Raw genomic sequence first — 13,599 nt, forward strand, 5'->3', positions numbered from 1 at the left:
CTCTGCCTATCTTCAGTGATAGGCACACTGCAATTTGGAAGGATCTTGTTACGGCCAGCTTGTTATCAGTGACAGGCCCACCCAAAGACTGAGTGGCGCACATTCATCAAATCACCCTTGAATTGAATCTGTCTTCAGTGATAGGCACACTGTAATCTTGACAGATCTTGTTACACCCAGCATGATATCAGTGATAGGCACACTCTAATCTGCTGGAAAAGGGATAGTACCCAGAACCTATTGTGTGGGGTTTGCATATTGAGCAGTAATACTATACAAGGGTGAGTAGGAGTGTAGTTGGTTGGATAAGTGTGTATATTAATTTAATGTTGAAAGGGTGATAACTGTGTTGGGGGTAATTTATAGCAGGAGAAAGAAGATTGTAACACCACCACTGTTCTTCCCAAGTAGCCCAGGCGAACCACCTGTGAGGTGGAACATATGAAAGAAAATGTTTGCCCATTACGCAAGGGTTTGTGGCACTAGTTTGCATGCAGAAAGAAAGTATGCATTGTTAATGCATTGTCTGGGAGGTGAAGGGCAAGACATTTTCGAAAATTTGCCAGAATTAAGTGCAATGGAACAAACAGATTTCAATGATTATGAGACATGTTTGTTGAAGATGCATCAGCGTTTAATTCCAAGGGTGAGCACAATAATGGAAATGTACCATGTCAGAAAGAGAGAACAAGGAAAAGATGAAATGGTAGAAGAATACATCCTTAGTCCTAGAAAACTTGTTACAACTTGTAAACTTGTAAGCTTGTCGCAACACTTGAAGAAGGAATCCGTGACCAATAATACTGAAATGCTAAAGTGATAGGACCAGGGAAGAGTTATTGTTAAAAGATGAGCCACCTTTGAAAAGAAGTTGTTTTGGTGGTCAAAAAACAATGGTGATATAAAATTATGAGTGGACCATAGAGCACTTAATAATGAAGTAGTAGTTGATAAATTTCCTCTTTCTAACTTAGAATAAACAATTCTGACAGGAAGAGCAAAATTGTCCACTACACTAGATTTAGCCTCAGCCTACCACCATGCCAAGTTAGAAAGCATGTCTCAAGAACATACGGCGTTTCCAATACATATGGGAGCTTTTAGGTTAATAAAAATGCCATTTGGATTTGTGCCAGCTGCTTCAGTTTTCCAGTGTACAATTACCACAGTACTGAAGGACATAAAGGGTGTGAAGAGTTACCAAGACGATGCACTGGTTTTTGCTAGCACTATGGAAGAGCATGACACCAGAGTGCGTGTAGTATTGCGAAGGTTAATGGAAGCAATTTTAACATAAAAAAATTGAAAATACGAATTCGGTATGTTGGAAGTCAGCTATATAGCACACTTAGGTACAGATTGATGCTTTTTGCCACAAAACTGCGCTAACGCTTGCGTCATATAACAACGCCAGTGGGGTGCTGTATTTATTGAATGGCACAAGCCGGCACTAAACTTGGGCTAGTGTCTTAGAAAAAGACGCTAACCAGGTGGAGGTGGTTGTGCGTACAGAACATGACCCTAGCCTGGATAGAGGCAAAAAATAAATGCCTCTAACGAGATTAGTGCAATTTCCTGGCGCACAACCACCAAAAAAACATGACTCCTGTCTTAGGAAAGACAGGAGTCATGCCCACCACCCCAACGGCTTGCAAGTGTCCCCTGGGCATGGCCATTGCACTCAAGTTAGGGCCCCTGATGGCACTTTAAATAAAAAAAAAAAACATACTTAACAATACTTACTTGGGATGGGGTACCCCATCCTCTGGAGTCCCTCTGGTGTGAGTGGGATTTTTCCTGGGACTTGGGGAGGGCACCTGAGGAACCATTCCATGGTGTTTAACCAAGAAAATGGGTCCACAGGTCCCTTAACGCCTGGTCTGACCCAGGCATTAAATAATGATACAAAGCAAGCTTTGCACCAGTATTTAGCCCCTCCTCCCACCCGTGCGTCATTTTAGCATGGGGTAAATATGGGCCTATGGGTATAGCACCATTTTTTAGATGGGAAAGCCTACCTTGCATGTCATTGACCCAAAGTAGGTTCACTCATCCATAAATATGGACTTAAGTTTGCACCAAATTTGCGTCAATAAAAATGACACAAAGTTGATGCGAACTGAGTACAAATAGGCCCCTTAGTATCTGGTGATGGTTTTAGACCTAAACAAAATCAAGTTGAAGTTGACGCCATTATTAAATTGAAGGAACCTGAGTCTAGGGAGGAAATTAGTTCAATTCTGGGGATGGTAGGTTTCTATGGAAGGTATACAAGGAATTTGGAAGTCCGGGGACTCCATAAGCCAAATTTACCTACTTTTGTAGGCAGGTGAGGGGCTCTACGATTGACTTTGTATTATTATCTAGAGACCTCAGCCAGCTGCTTTTAAGTTTTAAAATGTGCTTACCGGTCCATTCAGTGATCACTATCAAATTTCTTTTTTGCGTTCCAAGTGGTCAATAGCACAACTGCGTGGCAAATCGCTCCAGTCTCTTACTCAGTGAATAAAAGGGTGCAGTGATTGACCCTAACATAAGTTCTGGCTTCTACAAACAACAGAGAGGTCTTGGACTGCTCCTCCCTTCTAGATGACCCTGTTTATTTTAAAAAGTTTTGGAGACCTATGTAAGGCAGTTTCACATGAGCTAACTTTAAAAATTCAACCAAGGAACGTCCTACCTGTTCTTGGTTTTCCTATGATTGCACAACCACCCTCCAGGCACTTAGGGTGGCTACAAATAGTAACCCTGTGGGTATGGAAAGGGTAAGACTGGTAAGAGCTAAATACAAGCAAGTCCTCAAGCAGAGGAAGGCTGAACTTAGAACAAGAGCATGGGAAGATCTATGTAAGATCACTGAGCTAAAGGATAATAGGCTGTTTTGGAGCATAGTAAACCATCCTTTTTTCGCAGACAGTAAACTTAGCGAGATTATGCGTCATATCCCTGATCAGGACTGGGTTAACAAATTTACTGCAATATTCAATCCCGGAAATAAAGTATTTGAGATAGTAAAGGCTAGTACCCACAAATGTGAGGATAGCTGGGTGGCAGACATTCTGGATCTAGCCTCGGTTTATAATGCTATAGGAGGCGTCACCCTGGGTAAGGCATTAGGCCCCGATGGGTACCAGATAACCTGTTTAAATCAAACATAGATCTCTGGCCCCCACCGGTCATGAACGTCCTGAGGGCTGAAATTAAGGCAGGCCCGATCTCCTCCTGGAAGGAATCAATTATTTTTCCCATCTTCAAGAAAGGGGATCGGAGCTTGCCTGCACCCTATTGCCCAATTTCGTTGATTCATCATTGAAGATACTGGGTAGGGTTATCCTTGAGAAACTAGAATCTTGAGCTGAGGAGAACTGCTTTTTTAGTCCTGTGCAATTTGGCTTCCGCCCGGGATTAGGGACAACAGAACAGGCTCTAAATCTCACCCTCATTTTGGGAAAATACAGGATGGACAAGCATGGTGTTTTACATCTGGCCTTCATGGACCTTCCCTGCACATTTAATATGGTATACAGGGTAGTCTTATGGGATATGATGGAACGAGCAGGTATAGATAAAAAGTTACATTCATCAGGGATTGACTACCACGGTGTGTTACTCCCACAGTGGTGACTGTACAGCCCCAATCACTGTAATCAGGGGCGTTAGAAAAGGCTGCATTTTAGTGCCTTTTCTTTTTTTATTTTATATAAACTCTCTTTATAAAGCATTAGCTGACTGACTGAAGATGTTCCCGAAATATGTAACCAGCTACTCCCAATATTGCTATATATGGATGTCGCAGTTTTATTGGTATGAACAGTTATTGGTCTGCACAAACTCTTAGATGGTTTAAACAAAGTCAGTGACCAAATGCCTTTTGTAATGTCTTATGGTCCCAGAAAGAATAAGCACAAGGTTTTCTACTTGGTGGGGGAGGAATCTATTGTAAAAACTCAGACATTTAATTATTTAAGCAGTTTGTTTTATTCAAACTGGAAATTGGATAAGCTAATAGCCCTCAGGGCCCACAAAATGAGGGTAATGGGTAATGCTATATTCAGATTTTTTTTTAAAAACTAGGGCAAATGTCCGTTTAGCCATAGGGGCAGATGAAGCTGGCGTATGCACCTATTCTGGGGGTAGGAAACTTCAGACTATTGAAAACTTTTTTTCTGCAGGCTATTAGCTACAGCTAGAGCCACCGCCAGCTTTATTAGCCATATGGAGTTGGGAGAGGGCTATACTGAGGACCGTATTAAGCTGGAGCATTTGCTCTTATGGGTAAAAATCTGGAGCACTCCCCAGACATTTCTTTCTAGACAGGTTTTGGCAGATTGCCTGAAATTAGATAATAGGACATCAACACCATGGTTAACATATGTAAAACAGGTGTTCTATTAGGTGGGGTGTGGGTACGTTTTAAAAAGCCAGAACAAGTCACCGAAAGTTGTAAGGCAAAGGTGATTGAGTCATATTAGTTAAACAGCAAGGAGCTTAGAATAGAAAGTGTTTTATGTATGTCTTCAGTAATAAGATGTTTGCAATAATGGCATCGTCCATGTTAGAGCATTACTTGACGTGGATAACGAAGCCCGAACAAAGGTTTTATCCTAATCGATTAGGGCTGAATTTAGTGCATTGGTCCCCTGCGCTTTTACTGATCTGGTCCTCCCAATGTAACTTACTTGTTAACCTCACCCCCAAATAATCTATTGAACTAACCTTGCTTAGAGAAACTCCATCCAGTTTAATGGTGCATCTCCTGCAAGGTCCAGAATTAAACACCATCAATTTAGTTTTGCTAATATTCAACTCCAGCCCATAGTCCCTACAGAATAATTTAAATCTGTCAGCAAGAGTTTGTAGACCCACTGGTGTCTTAGAGATAAGAAGTGAACCGTCAGCAAAAAGAAGAATAGGAATTTTCTGTGCATTCAGTGAAGGAGCATCGTTCTGACAGGAAATCAGGGCCTGCACCACCTCATTAATAAATAACGTAAATAATATCGGAGCCATCACACAGCCCTGATGAACTCCCCTTTGAATAGGATTTTTTTTGCCAGTCAGCACACCTTGATTACCCCATCGCACTTGGGCATGGTGTATTTTCGTGTAGTCGCTTTAGCATTAGAATTATTTTAGCTGGGGTTCCTAATCTATGCAGCACTTCCCACAGTTTTTCTCTAGGGACTAGATCAAAAGGAGATCGTAGATCTACAAAAACAACATATAAGTGTTGCTTGGCAAGGGCTACATATTTCCAATATAGGATGGCCAACCTAAAAACCTGATCTACCATGCTGGTTTTTGGGTGGAAACCCGCCTGAAGTGGAGAGAGGATCTGATGGTCTTGAACCCAACTAGTTAGCCTCCCTAAAAGTTGTTTAGCAAACCTTTTTTTGTAAATTATCAATGAGACTAATTGGTCTATAGTTGATTTGGAGATTAGCATTACCCTTTTTATAGATAGGGATGATTTCGGCTCCTTTCCACGTACTCGTGATTTCACCACATGCAGCAATTTTATTTGAGATCAAATTTATATACCAGTACCATATGACTGGCTCTGATCTATAAAGATCTCCAGGAAGCTTATCCGGCCAGGAGCTTTGCCTGGTTTTAATGATTTGATTGCATCAAGGGTTTCTTCCATGGAGAAAAAAATATAATCCTCAGGAGCGTTGGCACCCTCCCCTGGTAAATCAAGACTAATATTCACATTTGACATCAATGAGAGAACATGATCACCACTTTGAGAATCGCATACCAAGACATTACCAGGTGTAGCATAAAGACGGGAGAAGTGATCCACCCAGCTTTCTGGTTGTATGTGATTCTTGATATTGCTCCTACCCCCTCTTTGTCTTTTAGACAACAGTTCCCAAAACAGCATATTATTGTTAGATTTTGAAGCATCCAATAGTTCCCGCCAGATGGAGTCTTCCCATAACCTTTTTGCTTGTGATATGGTCTCCTTGTATATACGTGTGGCTTGTAGGATCCCCCCTAAGGAACCAGTCGTGATAGCTATTTTTAACCCAGATTTCGCCCTGGAGCAAGCTTCATCAAACCATCCATTGCTAACCAATTTATCATCACGGGGCCTAAAGCCAGCCTTTTTGTAAAAGAAGCTCTGTAATTGTTTAGACATATTATCATGTACACTAAGTATAGGAATATTATTAGCATCCTGCTCTTCATAAGCTACCAAATTGTTTAAAAACAGCTGGTAGATCCCACCTAACAAATAGGGGTTAGACATCACCCTTGTAGAATTATTATTCAAGCATGGGGTTGGAACCACTGTGTGTTGATTATTAAGTGTTCTCCTAAACACGACCCCAGAAAGAGTAAGAAGCAGGGGGTAGTGATCACTCTCTCACTCGCAAATCTACCCTCATGTCCCTCAACAGAGGCCACAACCTAACGTCCACCAGAAAATAATCAATAACACTTGTGGACATACCTCGTTTGAATTTGGGCGCAATTTTTAAACCAGAAAGCGTACGACCATTGCAAGCCCTGAGGCCATACTTTAAGCATAAAGAGGCCAACTGAGAGGCCACACAAGAACAAGTGCAATACCGAGAGTTAATTATCTGTTGAATTCCCCAGAGTTCATCCTCTTCAACTGTTAATCCCCTGAGCAGACCAGAATGTTCAAAAGTAGAATTCAAATCACCTGCTATAAATAAAAGGGTCGAAGGATGCAAGGTATCTAAAAATTCGGACAATAAAACTAAGGTCTGAGACTCAGAGCCTCGTGGAACAGACCGGGCATAAACATTAATAAAAATGATTTTAAAATTCTGCTGAAAAGAGATTTGGAAGTGCATTAAATCAACAGAGTCAATGTTTAGTATCATATGGTCACATTGCAGCTTCTTATTTAAAAGAACTAGCAAACCTCCTTTGGCACGGCCTAAACCCTTCTCTGGTGGTTGGGTAGAAATACTAAATGAGAGAAACCCATCTATATAAAAATTTTCCTCTGCCCAAGTTTCCTGGAACAAACAAATGTCCTGGTTAATAATAAAAGTAATCCACTCTGGGTCAGCCAAATTCCTATCAAGGCCAGCTAAATTCCAAGTCAGTAAAGTTAACTCATAGCTGTCTAACTCAATTCCATGGATCAGGCATCCAACCTCCTTCATGTGCATATCCTCATTGTAAGTCCCAAGTGGCACCACCCTGTTGATCTCGTTCGTGTGCAAGTCCTCAAGGTGAATCCTAGTAAGTGCTTCCTGAACAATATTTAGTCATACATGGGTTGGCAGCACACAAGGAATTTTTACTGCCATAGATGAATCACTTTCCTGGGAATAATTTGATCTTCCATGGGTTACGGTCAAGCAAGCACTAGGTGGCTTCAATACAAGACTAATACCCCCCTTGCTTGACTCCCTGTACTGGCGGGTACGTAGATCAAAAGCCATAAATTGGTTCACCAGTAATTTATCAACAAGATGGACAGAAATTAAATCAAAGTTCGATCCCGGGGGACTATATCTACACGATGCGAGAATATCTGAGCGAATAACTGAAAGACAGTTGCGTCGGATGCGTAGCCAGTGAATTCCTTGTTGACCAAAGATTTGTGATTCTCAACAGAGCCTGGTGTCAGCTTTGGGACATCAACCATGTAGATTCTACTATCACCACTTTTTGGGCCTAGACCCTGGGCCATGGTTGCTGGTCCACTAGCGTCATTATATGAAGGAATATTAGTGGGAAGTTCAAATGATTTAGTCGTGGGGGAAAGGAGGCCGACCCCCCTACCAGCTACTTTAGGGATATCAGTAGGGATAAGCAGTATTACATATCTGATTTCCCAAAGAATCCCTGAAATTAAAAGCTGTGATCGTTTGTAAGGTCACTTACAAGATCTGACTGATGACCCTTTGCACAAATTATAGACAGTTTTTCACAAGCAGAAGTTCTTGCTGGCACCCTAAGGGGGATGTCATCTGATATAATTAGTTTAGATGTAACAGGGTTATTGTCCCCCCTTGTCTTCCCACCACCCCTCTGACATTTACAACCACATTTGTGTGACATTTTCTCCTTCATTAGTCCTGTTAATGATAAGACCAAACCCTTAACTTCATCCACCTTCTGTAGAATAAGAGCCATGTTAATTCCGTTATCTAATGGTTCCAACCCTTTGGAGTCAAACTGAGGATTGGTCAAGATATTATCATCAGTGACTACTCCAGACAGATATTGTAATGTTCCCATGGGTAGGGCCCCTTCCTCTGCCAGTGGATGAAATCCATTAGTGCACAGTATATTTGGGACCCCCCTTACCACTGGACTTAGCGGGAGAGGAAGGGACCATACTCCCTCAGAAGAAGTGCCCCTCTGACATGATGGAGAACTAGGGACACTACAGGGTATTGCCGGCGATAGAGGTGTGGCAGTTTTCCTTGAAATATGCAGTTCCTCCCTTCCAACAACCTCTAAGGGAGAGTATGATAATTGCATCCTCTTCTTTCTAGTAAAAATCTCTGGGATTTTCCCACTTCGAGAGAAGTTCTTCTTAGTAGGCATACCCCCGGCTGAAAGAGTGTTATTTTTCAGTATAGCCTCTACTTCCTCAAACAATAAATCAGTTTGATCATGGGTATTCGGTCCTTAAGAAGTTGCCGAGCTCACTTGTTTGCTAGAGCGTTTTTTAGTGCCATTCAGTGGCAGAGGGGGATTGACGGCTTTCCTTTACCCCATAATAGTTGATAAGGTAAATGTATTTAACAGCCCAGATAGAAGAAGAAAAAAAAGAAAAGTTCTCTAACTCTTACTTGACACTTAGTTCACCGGCCAAGTTGGTGCGCCCTGCCCGGCCTCTACTGGGCGATGACGGGCGAAGACGGGCACCTTATTTATATCTTGCAGGGAGCCGGGGAGCCTGGGGGATGAAGTCCCACCCCGGGCTGTTGCCAAGGAGAAATGTCAGCTACGCGTCCCGCCCTGCGCGAGGTCGCGTCTTATTTATATCTTGCAGGGAGCCAGGAAGCCTGGGGGATGAAGTCCCACCCTGGGCTGTTGCCAAGGAGAAATGTCAGCTACCCGTCCCCCTGGGCTAGGGGACCAAGTGAGGTAGGCAGCAAGTACTCATATCGGAATTGGCTGTAACAGTTTTTCTCATGAAAATTCCATTTTCAGGTTTAATGGGTATTTGTTTAGTTTGGTGGATGCAGGACAATGTCAAACATTGTCAGATACCATTTTAGAATGTATAGCTATGTATACACTCTAAACGTAAGTAAGCTTGCTCTGACCTACATAGAGGGACAGCCCTTATTTAAAAATTTGACAGTAGCCATATCTTTTACTTTTCAGTGTGCTTATTTGTGGCACTTCCATGTCTTCTGCTGAGGTGGACCATTCTCTGTCCAATTTCTGTTGTTTGAAGACCCTTTGTTGTGAAGGCTTTGATTTTCACACTCTTCTGAATGTGAACCATGGTGGCATGTCCACAATAGCAGTAAAGTAGGAATTCTTTCTCCCTGCTCCGTGCCTGATTCAGAGCTGTTTTCACCAACACTCCTAGGGCTCCCGAACTGGGAGATGATGAGAAAGAGACCTTGCGTTTAGGGCCGCCTGCTGAGAAGTGGTCGTGGAGCCCAGTACCCTAAAAACTTCAATTGTGTGGCAACCAGCTCTGGATGCCTGTATTGAGAACATGGCGGCAGTGCAGCAAAACAGCACTCACGTAGGAATTCTCCTTATAAGATACTTGGGCCCATCTGCACCTGGTGGAGAGTCGGCTCGCCTCACTGAAGACTCCTTGCGTACCAGCTGCGGGGACCCAGACATCCCGGCATGGTTTGTATCCTTAAGAAGCAAGGAGCTGGTGAGGGCTGAATCCAGCAGAAGGTGGCACAGCATGGAAAGAGTTCCTAGCACGAAATCACAGCTAGAGCAGCGCAACATGCCTATTTCCACTCATTTGCTGACTTCAGTGTAATCTTATGGAGTTTTTTTGTAACTCCACAAGTACCATCCAGGCCTAAGCTCAACCACCTGCATTGTTGGTGAGTTGACCGAAACAATTACCCCTTCTCAGACCCAGGTGATCTGATCATTATTACAAAGGCTTCCACTAAGCATAGAAAGAACCCCAAACTGAAAGAACTCTTAAACAAAGCAGCAACAAAGAAACCAAAAGGGGGAAGAGAAATACAAGAAGGATAGGGAGAAATCAGAGAACCCTCCCCACACAGATCTACTACACAGTCCTCAAAAGAAATCCCTCTTACACGCACCTTCATGGAAGAACTCATAAGCAAGTCTTGCAGCAGTGTTGCCAAGGAAATAAAGGATGTCAGACTCAAACTGGGGTACATGGAGCAACAGGTCTTCACACTGGAGACCACAGGTGACTCCAGGGAGGAAGAACTGGAGGCTTTTTGAAGCGTGGTGGCTGGAGCTTCGAGATCAGAACACAGACTTACAGAGGCACTTATTGGCCTTGGAAAATAGATCACAAAGCTCAAACATGAGCATTAAAGGTATACCCAATACAACTGGAGCAGAAACTCAGGAGGACAATATCAAACGCCTCTTCAAGCACATCCTCCCCCGTCTCACAATGGAAGAGTCCAACTAGATCGAACACACTGAGTCAGGAGATAAGTGACATGGGAAAGACCCTGCCAGACCTTCTTATATGTGAACATCATTTTAAACAGAAAAAAGCGCTCATGTGCGCGGCCCATGATGCCTGGGTGTCAGGTGGGGCCACGCTTTACCTCTACTAAGACCTCTTTCCCATTACACTACAGAGCAGAAGCTGGTTTAGAGCAGTTGCATCATACCTTATGGAGAAAGGCATACAATCTTGCTGGGATTACCCCTTTACCTTGACGTTCACAGTAGCCGGTGTCACTCATTAGATACCCACACATTCGGAGGCTCATAAAATTCTAGATCTGCTGGCCCTGCTGTAGGATTCCTCCCTGACTCCCATCCGCACAGCAGAACTTGGATGCAGCTTGTCACCATAGATGGGGAAGATGGGCCACCAATGGCTCCTCACTTAGACCATCTCAAGATAAGATGCAGCCTGAGAGAAAAAAAGTCACAGACAAAGCTACAAGCAAGTGATGTAACCAAGGGAGACTGATAAACATCCATGCGTAGGGAGCAAACTAAAGTTAGTCATCATGGCCAATGGAGGACCATTACCTTCAGAACTTCCCAGAGGGGATTGAGGGGCAGCAATTTTGGCTACAATAGGGTGAACGGGCCATGCGCTGCATGTGGGATGAGTTGATTCAATATGGATGGAAATACAGATGGATCCTTTTGGCTGGACTGACAGCCCATGCCTCCAAAACGGTTACTCCATGGAGGGGGAGAAGGATCAATAACATACTGTTTTAATGCTGGTGGGAGGAACACTCAATTCAGAACATGTACACTGTGGTAACAGAAACACTAACACAAGGGCTACACTCCTGATAGACGGAACGGAGAGAGGAATGATCGGTGACATCATCTATCGTAATACTATTATTTATGGCATGGAAGACTCTCTATTTTCCTTGACTCATAAGTAATGAAGAGGCTTCTTTAGGGATGAGCGATAATGGCTTTGGGTACACATGGTGACCCTGAGGTGCACTGCATACATTCTAGAAACAGTGTGAAACATTCCTAAGATCTAAATTAAGAATTATTTAATGCTATATAGGTACTACACCAAAGATGTAAAAGGTCAGTAAAGCTTCGGAAGCCACATAAAAGTGGGAAAAATATCCTGATCTTCAGCTGAATAACTGAAGCATCTACAGTAGAAGAGGCGGTCTGCGCTGTTACTGATTCTTTACACTGAGCTTTTTAATAGTATTTTAACACTGCCCAATGCCAGTCTGAGGTCCTGGAATACATTCAACCCAGTTCTGCACTGGCCAGTTCTGCACTAGGAGCAAAAACATGCAGCCCTGTGTGAAGTAAAAAACAATAAAACAGTAAAACAGGTGGAAACACACTATGCTGATATAAATGCTTACAACATGATATTCTGGACTTGGTCTAAAGCCTTCAACGTGTAGATACCCCCCTAGTACCAGAAATAGTGCCTGTGCTATTGTGGCTGCATCTTAGTGTCACTGGATTGCCTGAGGCATCTGTGGTTGCCATCTAAATGGGGTAATTAAGTAGTTTACTTTTATGGTTGGGTGGTATTGGATCTACTCTATTGGGCATATGTGGCCAGGTTTATATGTCTTTTACGATTTACAATGGCTCAATTTTGTCTTACTTTACAATAAAAATAACCATTATATTTCCAACTTTATTGTCTAGTATCATATATTTTTGTGCTAGTCACTTTGTTGGCCCATGTGTAACCCAAACCCCACTTTGAAGTTGTCTAAGTTTATTATTGCACCTCAAGTTCCTCCTCTAGTGTAAGGCTCCGTTCAAGACTACATTCCACCATCTCTGACGTAACTGGAAAGTTCTCAGGTATTGCTTCACACTTGGTGATCATTACTGGATTGCACCCATTCAGGAACTGATATCCAAACATGAAGTCTTCTTGCCAGTGCTGCATCACATATTCTGTAAGGGAAAGACACTCACATTAGTGTGCCTAACACTACTGTTTTTAAAAGACACAATTTTAAACCTGAGTGAACAGCACTCAAAACCTTAGAATGTGAACGCCAACCCATCACCAGGTTTTTTTATGAACTTAAGTGTCACAATACCTAACCATGTTTTCGTATTTTTGCAATATAAATTAGGTCATTACTTATAAACGTTGAAAAACAACTTAATAATGTAAGGGAGATATAACTGTGTTCGAATCAACAGCTAATATGTTTGAGTACAACATGGCTTTGATTTGGAACACCTTTGAAAATGTGCTGGAATCAGAGTTGATTTCTGGCAGTGTCATAGCTATTGCTTTCCCCACTGAATGTACAGAATCATTTAATTCAATCCAGTGATATGCGCTCATCTGAAAGACTTATGATGACACATGAAAACAATGAAGAAACATAACTATTACATGAAATTAGAGCAATCAACAAACACAACTACCCAAAATTACCTAACATTTTTCCATTGCATACCCAATGATTCAAAATAATGTGCTACTGCAATACAAACTGCAACAGCCACTTTCTTTATCACCAAAGCCATAGCAGTAAAGTAGGGTCATTCAAGCATTTTATAAAAAGGTGGCAGCCACAAAGATAGTTCTCTGGGTGACCTTTGACATAAAAAAGTACATGACAAAGATATTCTAAGCTATAGCCCCATGAAGCTGCCTCCAAAAGTCATCAGCAGGCAATAGGCAGATGTAAAAAACCAAGGGGGTCATTTTGACCTCAGCGGTCTATTTGAAAGACCGCTGAGGGACCGCCGTGCGGAAGACCGCCAGTGGCGGCGGTTTGCCGCTCGGCCTATTATGACCGTTGGCAGCTCTCCGTCCTTTTACGGACGGAGAGCCGCCAACAGCCATACTGGCGGGAGGCGGGGAAGTGGAGGTTGCTCCACCTCCACCGCCACGCCAACAGAACACCACTCAGCGAATCACGTCCTGTGATTCGCCGTGGCGATGTTCTGTTGGTGGTGTGGTGTCGGCGGAGC

General features: G+C 42.8%; 1 protein-coding gene across 1 annotated transcript in view; it reads right to left on the reverse strand.

Annotated features, from left to right (window-relative positions):
• ALOX5 (arachidonate 5-lipoxygenase) overlaps window positions 1–13,599 on the reverse strand; it is an 859,090-nt gene that overhangs the window by 449,402 nt on the left and 396,089 nt on the right. The window contains exon 6 of the mRNA XM_069240432.1: window positions 12,389–12,561. Coding sequence (XP_069096533.1) covers window positions 12,389–12,561 — 173 coding nt within the window. The remainder of the gene's footprint in view (window positions 1–12,388; window positions 12,562–13,599) is intronic.

The sequence above is a fragment of the Pleurodeles waltl genome, chromosome 6 (genome assembly GCF_031143425.1).
Source record: "Pleurodeles waltl isolate 20211129_DDA chromosome 6, aPleWal1.hap1.20221129, whole genome shotgun sequence".
Lineage (NCBI taxonomy): Eukaryota > Metazoa > Chordata > Amphibia > Caudata > Salamandridae > Pleurodeles > Pleurodeles waltl.